The 9,019-nt window shown below is 38.3% G+C and overlaps 2 protein-coding genes across 2 annotated transcripts in view; one reads left to right on the top strand and one right to left on the bottom strand.

Moving 5' to 3' along the window:
• Positions 1-1,086: 1,086 nt before the first annotated feature.
• LOC104941008 (caspase-6) lies at positions 1,087-7,168 on the top strand. Its single transcript, XM_010766039.1, has 8 exons — positions 1,087-1,164; positions 1,460-1,501; positions 3,031-3,073; positions 3,179-3,328; positions 3,446-3,522; positions 3,716-3,891; positions 3,968-4,118; positions 5,057-7,168. Exons 1-8 carry the CDS (start codon positions 1,134-1,136, stop codon positions 5,290-5,292), a joined length of 906 nt encoding a protein of 301 aa, XP_010764341.1. The 5' UTR covers positions 1,087-1,133; the 3' UTR covers positions 5,293-7,168.
• Positions 7,169-7,898: 730 nt separating this feature from the next.
• The window catches only part of LOC104941007 (calcium uniporter protein, mitochondrial-like), a 17,887-nt gene continuing 16,766 nt past the window's right edge, over positions 7,899-9,019 (bottom strand). The window contains exon 8 of the mRNA XM_010766038.1: positions 7,899-8,180. Coding sequence (XP_010764340.1) covers positions 8,103-8,180 — 78 coding nt within the window. The 3' untranslated portion in view covers positions 7,899-8,102. The remainder of the gene's footprint in view (positions 8,181-9,019) is intronic.

The raw sequence follows: 9,019 nt of genomic DNA, 5'->3' as shown, positions 1-9,019 counted from the left end.
TTACTTATCTAACTTTTTTAAATGACTCAGACAAAAGTCCACAACTTATAGCTACTTGTACTTTTAAAAAGATATGTAAATTGCAAACTGTGACCACCAGCTTTTACCAGCTAAACCAGCTAAACCAGCTATCCCGACCAGCTAATGCTGACCAGCTAGACCACTGTGACCAAACCAGCTATCCTGACCAGCTAAAGTGTCCAAAACCCCTCTAAACCAGCAAACTAATCCAGCCTAATATTGACTGGCTGGTCAGGCTGGTTTACCAGCCAGACCAGCCTTGTTGGTCTAAACTATTTTTTTCAGCAGGACCTGGACTACCAAAGGGAGTCTTGTGGATGTCAATATGAAACGAGGAAGGGACTGTGACACAGGATCAATACTGTGGAATAGACTGATTCAGAAGCAAAGCACTGGCAGAAGGATGCCAGCAATACACTTTTCTCTCATGAGTTTATCTTAGCTTGCACTGACGCTTATGTGCTGTGTGAAAATACCTAGTGGATAATTGATGTATTTCATATGCAGTCAATGCATATTTTGTCAATACTTGAACATGTTTTTCACATTATTTCTCTGGCTTTCAGGGTGCTTCCATCTACATCATCTAAAATCGTTTGGTTTCTTTACTTTATTACATTAATGAAATATCTGTGAAATATCTCATGGGGCGAAAGTGAAGGCAAATGATGTAAGCTACAACACTGAATAAAACATGTAGAGAAATGTATAAAGATGTGGGTTTCTTAGATATATTTGTGTCAACTGTAATCACCTATTCATAAAATCTTTAAAGAAAATAATGTCTGAGGATGTCTCTGAAGAAAGTATGGATTAGATGATTAACTATACTAACCTTCGGCTGCGCCAGCCCTAATCTTACTTTCATTATTTAAGATGTATTAAACCCTTGTACTTAAGAATTTGATGAGCCGCTGGTGCAATGTGGCAAACACGGAAGTCCTTGCTGTTGACCTTTGATTGACAGCCGTAAGAGCCAATCGTGTTCTCCACTTTTAGACATTCAGCCAATCAGATTCAGAGGGGGAGGAGCTACATCCTTGATCATCAATGTAGCTTTGACGAAGCATCATTTTTCAGTGGTGTCAGTGGAGTGAAGACTACCTGTGAATATGTCAAACACGGCACAAGACGCAAGTGGAGGTAACCAATTTACATATCTTTTTAAAAGTACAAGTAGCTATAAGTTGTGGACTTGTGCCTGAGTCATTTAAAAAAGTTAGATAAGTACATACAATGACTTTTAATGTACGATGTAACTTTCAACAGTGAAGCTCTGTTTGACGTTACTGTGGTTTACTATGTTCTTACATTTGCCACACCTTTATTGTCAGTTTTCTCTACCTTCAGTCAGTCAGCAAGTTAGTACAACATGTGAGGCAGGTTTTTAATGTTTATTAAAACTTTTAAATAATCGCTTTTTCTCTCACCTTCCCAGGAAGTGTTGCTAAATGCAACCAAACAGCAAAAGACAATGCGGGTGAGTGTTTTACTATAAGTAACAAAGGCCTCCTATTTTTTAGATCTCTTGTGCTTTTATTAAATGTTCTTGATACTTTGATACTTGTTAATAATTGTATATGACTTTAACAAAGCAACAGTAAAACAAACAGTGTATAGTTGTACGTTTTATTATCAGTGAAGCCAAAGTACAGTCAATTGTTTTTTATAAGAATAATCATTAACTCAAATAAAGTTGAATAAAACAACTCTTCAATGCTATCATGAACTCTATTCAGTTCAGGTTAAGTCCCGTTTACAAAGGAGCTGTTGATTTGTATTGTTTAAGTGGCAGGTGTTTCTTATATTTTGTCCACCCAATTTTAACCCAGATGTATCTATGATGTTGCACAATTTTTTTTAAAACATTGTTCAGTGTATAGCATTGCAAATCTCCGTTATGTTGAATATATATATATATATATATATACTCCAAGAAAATACAATTTAAAAACTGAACATCATAATATTAACATTTTTTAACGACTGGAGCTAACATGTTCTTGATAATTTTATACAACTTTAAAAAAGCAAAAGTGAAATAAAAAGATTAAAGTTGTGCAGTTTTATTATCAGTAAAGCCAGACAACAGTCAGCTCAATTTTATGACATTAATCATTAACTGTCATTATTAATCTTTACTGTATTTGATGTTAACAGGATGTGGTTTTGGCATAGCCTGTTAACATCAAATACAGTGTGGCAACTCCAGTAGACGAGACAGCCCAGCCATCATCACATATGTCTTTTTGGTAGACCTAGCTAAAAGGAATATAGTCTTTTTACAAAAGCACTAAACCAAATACTCCATCAATAATATCGATTTTATGTTAGGGATATTTTTGCGGAGGTGCTGTATTTGTTGGTGCTGTTGAGTTGTATTTTTATACTGGCAGGTGTTTCTCATATTTTTTCCACCCAATTTATTAATGAATGACGTTGCACTTAGTATAAGAAGCACTGCTCAGTGTATAGTATCCAAAATGACCGTGAAGTTAAAGATACATTTCAATAACGCTTTTAAAAGAAAACTGAACATTATAATGGTCATTAAGGTATGCATTTATTGCAGAACTTTGTATTAGATTTTAACGGTTTACTTGGTGTAACTAATAAACTACCTCTATGAAAGCAGATCTATGTATACAGATTCACTGAAGTCAGATAATGCCTTACAAGTCAAAAAAACAGCTGCCTTTAGCTCACAAAGTCTAAGCTACATATCTGTAGGGTGGGTTATGGAGGTGGCACTTTTGGCCTCTGTTCTTTAGCAGCCTTTTCCATCTTTCTCCACCTGTCACTCAGCCATTGAAGGCAACGCGCACTCTAAGCTGTGCAGCAGTGGAGCAATTCATGCACCTGTAGCTCTGCTGTGTGACAAAGAAGCCTGAACAGCTCAATCCTCCTCTGTATTTTTATAAATTAATTTAGTTTTAACTGCAAAGCCAGGTTTTTATACATTCTTTTCTAAATCGTTGCATGCATAATTGACTGTCTTTTATTTAATAGCATGCACGGAGAACCTAACAGAGACTGATGCCTTCATCAGAAGGTAAACTGATTTATTTTTCTTTGTGCGGGTACAAGCGGGATATTCACGCCTCCCCACTGTACTCCACCTAATGTTGTTTTTGTTATCTATCTCATTATGAAACAGCTCTTTGGCTTTGGATCCTGCAGAGGAATACAAGATGGACCACAAACAACGAGGCCTTGCCCTGATCTTTAACCAGGAGCGCTTCTTCTGGCGCCTGGGGTTAAGCGACAGGCATGGAACCAACGCTGATCGCTACAACCTGGAGAAAAGGTATCACGTGACAGCCGGCTGCTGGAGAGGGAACACTGTATTCTGCAACTGGGCTTAAAAACAACATGTCTGTACTTGTTCTGCAATTTATGAGACTTTTCTTCATCTCTCTTCAAGATTGAACGATCTGAACTTCGAAGTGAGGGCTTATGATAACTACAAACAAGTGGAAGTCTACGATAAGATCAGTGAAGGTAAGACATGCATGGTCACCTAGGACACGCACATTATTAAATGTGTATCCAGGCAGCAGCACAGTACCATTACTGACATTTCATTTCTTATGAGCTTCCTTGTTGTCCTTTTATATGCAAAGTTAGGAGCAAACATGGGCGTCTTTTATTTGTTTATTGAGGATTTAAAAAAAAAAATCTGATGTCTCACCAGCCGCTGAGGAAAACCATTCAGACGTAGACTGCTTTTTGCTTGTCTTCCTGAGCCATGGTGAAAATGATCACGTTTACACCTTCGACGGAAAGATCAGCATTCAGGATATCACCGCCATGTTCAAAGGAGACAGGTGCAAGAGTCTCGTGGGAAAGCCAAAGGTTTTCATACTACAGGTACGGGCAAACAAACACAAATTACATTAGTTCTTAAAAATGCATTGAAGGTTAACGTGGCTGTCTCCGTCACTAGGCATGCCGTGGAGATAAGCACGACGATCCAGTGACTGCCTGTGACGCGGTGGACAGCGAGCTGAAGACCAACGAGGTGGTGGTCGACGCCAGCGCCGTGCACACACTGCCTGCCGGGGCAGATTTCATCATGTGCTACTCCGTGGCTGAAGGTGAGGGATGTTTTTGAAACTCTTAATCTGCGCTTGTCTCGACATGATGTGGGTACATTCACGTTAAGTATTCAAGCTTCTTGAGAATTGTCTTACCACATACCAAAGCAGAAGTGAAACAAGAAGTTGTAGACTACGTTGTAAATAAATCACATTTATTTGACGATGCCAAAGTACAGTTGACTCAACACAACTGTACATCATCAGGATATTGGTTTCCCGTGAATCCTGTCCTGCTTTGTCATTTAGAAACTGATGAGTTGAACTAGCCAGGGGGGCCATTTTTTTTTTAACTCAAGTATTGAGAATCAAGGATGACTAACTTTCATTAAAAACTTCAAAACTGGAGGCGTTGAACAGGAATTCTACTTGAGTGAATTATGTAAGACATTTATCCGGTGGCCCTGAGAGCTCATCAAACTGCAAAGTAAGAAAACACATGCAAATAGATAAAACATTCTTATCAATTTAAAACACATGGCCAGATTTGAAAAAAAAAAGAAAACACAAACACACTGCAAAAAAACATTGTTATATAATCTTAAATGTAGGGAAGACATTTTTTAAAATTATTTTTACAATGAGATCATGATATCTTGCAAATATCTATTCTTAACTTAAAATAGGTTTTCTGCTCATTTAAGGTCTGCCAATATAAATCATCCTGAGATTTACACATGATTCATTTAAATGCTATGTGAGCTGGCTTTAGTTTCTTTCAAGGTTGTCACAACACATATTTCTTACTGTTCAATTGTTTTAAAACAAGTACAAAATAGAAGCATTTTCAAATTGGTGAACGGGTTTTCTTTATTTGCTTGTTTGGCCATTTGCCATGCGTTGAGCTCTCTGGGCTTCCGTACATTTATGTCATTTTGAAAGTCCTTTCTGCTGTTCATCAATAACAATCCTGCCCTGTCCCCTTTTTGTTTGTTAAGGATACTATTCCCACCGGGAGACCGTTAACGGTTCCTGGTATGTCCAGGATCTGTGTGAGCTGTTTAAAAGGTATGGGAACACCCTGGAGTTCACAGAGTTACTCACGCTGGTCAACAGGAAGGTGTCCATGAGGAGTGTTGGGAATTCTAACGACCGGAATGCCATCGGGAAGAAGCAAGTACCCTGCTTTGCTTCAATGCTCACCAAGAAACTCTACTTCCGATCGAAACAGTAACGGTGTCAGACCTCAGTCTTACAATTAGCTGATCTTATTTTAATACCTGGACAAATTCTGGGAGATTTTAATTTTTTTTTTCTGTTTTCTGTAATCCTCCACTGTGCTTTGCTCATGAACACTAATCAAACATGCATTGAACAATCCGATGCTTTATCGTGAAATCAGTTAAAAGAATGAATAACATGCACTGAACATGTATGCCTTTTCCAGCCTCAGGCCATCACTACACTCTCAAAACAACCTGACACGTGAAATTGTTTTCTTGTGGTGTACTGGTTTATCTGGTCCCATCTGAATCCTATCACTAATCTGGTTTCTATGTGAACATAGTTGGTTTTATAATGCTATCCAACACAACAGCCCTGCAGGTCGCAAACTTTTATATTACCCAGAGTACTATTATGACAACCAATCAGATTATTGAGTAGTTGATGCTTTATCGTTAATCTGCAAAATAGTGAATATCAATTATATCTAGTATGTATTTGCCACAACTGGCTGAGCCTATAGGGAATAAAGCAGAGCCACATTTTAAACAGCAAATGTCATATTGAATAAGTGTGTATTTTTAAGGCTATAATGGTCTTAATGTATCATGAGATGAGATGCATCATAATCTAAGTGGCTGCACACTCAATTAATTATCTACGGGAAGACCTTCATTCATATTTAAAAATATCTACCAAATATTTGATAACCACTTTGGCCCCAGGAGTCCAGCATGAAGATGATTTCATATTCAATAACAACTTATGATACCATTTGTTTTTAACAGACTATAGACCATGATGAATTTTCTTGTTGTTTTGGATGAGTTATGTTTTAAGGTGTTCCCATTTTATTTTCCAACCGCTGTAGATCCATACACATTTTGCACTCTCAAGATTATGGACCACCTTCTCTGTTAGCTAGCTTTCTTACACTTCACATTGTTGCTTTCTTGTTTAAACTACCGGCACTGTGGTATTACACAAATGTGGCCTTATCCTGCAGCTGACTTTGAAGTTTTAAAAAGGGGGCATATCATGAAAGACTCACATTTCCAATCAAGACAACCCAGTCACATCAGAAATCATGGGATTCAACAAGCCATTCAGATTTAGCTTCCCTTTCTTTGTCAGATGCAGACTCATTCGAATATACCACATCCCGATTGAATACCTCCACAAACAGCTGGAGAACTACCATTGTGGTTTACCACATTTTTCAGAGCAGGCATTTTCAGGGGGCTTTAAAAAAAAATGTGCCAACAATATCAGACAGGTACATTTAGAGAGATTATGACAACATTTCAATTCCCAGAAAATGAGCATATGAAGTCCCCTTTAACAAGGCGAGAGGACAGTGCAAGTTGACATTTCCGGATGCCTTGACAGCTTCCTTAGACTCAGAGGAAGCTGGAAATGTCAGATGAGTTTTCTTGAAGTCAGTTGCCATGATGTCTACAAACCAGAAAAAGACTGTACTTTCCAACTTACTGTATCTTGCGAGGCAGGTGACATAACAGCATGACGAGCAGGTCACTAATAATGTTTACCACTTCATTACCTCTCTGTAACCACCAGCTACCAAGTGATATCTCTCATATCCAGCCACCACAGAAACATGCCGTTTGTCTTTGAGCTCGCTCCATCAAAAAGGGAATTCATGTTTGTGCTGTTCTTTGTGTTGTAGCAGTTTACAGTACGACATTTAATAATGTGACAAATACCTGTGTGGAAAGTACCTCAGGGAGGAGGCTGTACTATGGACCTGAAACACTTCCAACACACGATCTATGACTCAGGAAAAACAAAGACACCAGCATACTGTGATCTGTGATCTTTTGTCTTACTGTTGGGACTTTGTTTAATAAAATCCGTGTTACAATCCAGTTACTGTTTTGCTCTGCGTTGAGTGATTGTTTTGTATGAATGTCATTTGTGTACCTTCCCCTATGAGGATTCAGGGTAATTATTAAGTGTTGTGTTCAAAAGCTGTTACCGTTCATGGTGTTCGCGGGTCAATTTTGACCCTTCATTTATCTCAGTCCAAAACACACAAAAAAAAAGACTCATCCAATATTGTTTTAACTACATCACAACTAACTTATAATGCATTCATAAGCGTACAATCCTGTTGTAATTTAATGTTATGGCCCCAAAACACATTACACCACATATTGCACACGTGAATGTGTGAGTTCAAATGTTAGTGTACATATTCTTTGAGAAAGGTCGAGTTCCCGTGGGGGCAGAGGGAGGGGAGACCAGGTGCATGTTGCGAAAGATTATTGTTACAGTTGATGAACGGGGTGGGGTGTCTAAAGTCAAAGATGAATCTTGATTGGGCCAAATTTGACCTTGAGTGACCCAAAACAATTCTGCTGGGTCTCCCCAGACCCCAACACCAAATTATACAAATACAAAATTGTCAAAATCTGTTTTGTAGTGTTTATAGCTGTTGTGGAGGATACCATGAAGCCTTGTTCCGATACAAAAAACTAGAGCGTAGTTATTATATAATTTTAACTTGAAACGGGTCACGGGAGACCCGAACACAACATAAGGGTAAACTACAACCTTTCCACAATAAGACATAAGGAAGACGAGAGATTCTCCTGATGTTCGGGCAATTATTTTTAATTCAATAGTCGTCAGTGTTTGTCATTTTCTCAAAGACATAATTGGCATCATTATCAAGACTGTAAAGAAAACACAGAATGACATGGATTCCTGGTAAAAAGGCACCATTATCAAAATAAAGCAGAATATTTGTTTTTGCTCTGGAGTGTTTGAGTGTGACCATTGTTCATGGCTTGGCTCCGTTCATGGCCTCGGCTGGATCTGTTCGAGTGGAAAGTGAAATTGAGTCGGATTTCTCAGACGTCTCAGGTCCTCCTCCACCTGGCGCACAGAAAACACAGTCACACAAACCATTTAATAATCTAACCAACAATTCAGCTGATTCTTTAGAAGGCAAGGCACATTTTTAAACAACTTAACTTGTGTTTAGCCTCACTAGCAGCATTAGGTTTACATGAGTAGTTTTGAGTTAAATGACCCAATGATTAATGCATGGACTGCATGACATTTGGGTTCAGACACATGTGTTGACCTATGACTCACTAACTATTCATTTAGGGCCACCATGAGGTCGAACATGTTTGTATAGCACAACTAATGACTTACTATCAGCCTCAGCTGTACTCTGCTTCTGGTGCTTATCTGTACATGCTAATACACTGAACTAATATGATTAACATTGTAACCATTTTATCTGCTAATGATAAGCATTTGAAGACTGTCGTTGTTAGCACGTTAGCTTGCAAACAAAAGCATTTTTCTCAAAGCATTTGCCCTACGAAGCTGATAGCATGGCTGTAGATTTTCTTAGTTTTATTTGCACATAAATAGCTGCAATTTAAGAAAAAATAATTAGCTTTACATTTTTCTATTTGTTATTGGATTAAAATACTGAATGGTTGGTCAGTGGAATTTCAAAGTCTGATTTGTAATTTTGCTCTTTTACTGTTTTAAGTATGACATTGTTAAACTGTAGCTTCTTCTTCCTACTTTTCGAAGTGTCCTTAACATGTCAGTGAGGAAGACAGTGGGTGTTTCTCAATGTCGAGGAGGCTTGAGGTAGCACATGTACCTCCGAGTGAGTGAGTTGAAGCGAGGCAAGAATACCTCCTAGCCTCGGAAAACGAAGAATGGAACAGGCTAGCAAGTGTGCGTCATAT

Source organism: Notothenia coriiceps, unplaced genomic scaffold, assembly GCF_000735185.1.
Source record: "Notothenia coriiceps isolate Sejong01 unplaced genomic scaffold, NC01 NC01_scaffold00002931, whole genome shotgun sequence".
NCBI lineage: Eukaryota > Metazoa > Chordata > Actinopteri > Perciformes > Nototheniidae > Notothenia > Notothenia coriiceps.
Note: the sequence above shows the minus strand (reverse complement) of the source record. Positions and strands in the feature narration are given on the sequence as shown.

Coding starts and splice junctions, on each gene's coding strand:
- LOC104941008 (XM_010766039.1), top strand. CDS start 1,134: ATGTCAAACACGGCACAAGACGCAAGTGGAG. Junction 3,329..3,445: donor CGCTACAACCTGGAGAAAAG/GTATCACGTGAC, acceptor TCTCTCTTCAAG/ATTGAACGATCTGAACTTCG. Junction 3,892..3,967: donor CAAAGGTTTTCATACTACAG/GTACGGGCAAAC, acceptor CTCCGTCACTAG/GCATGCCGTGGAGATAAGCA.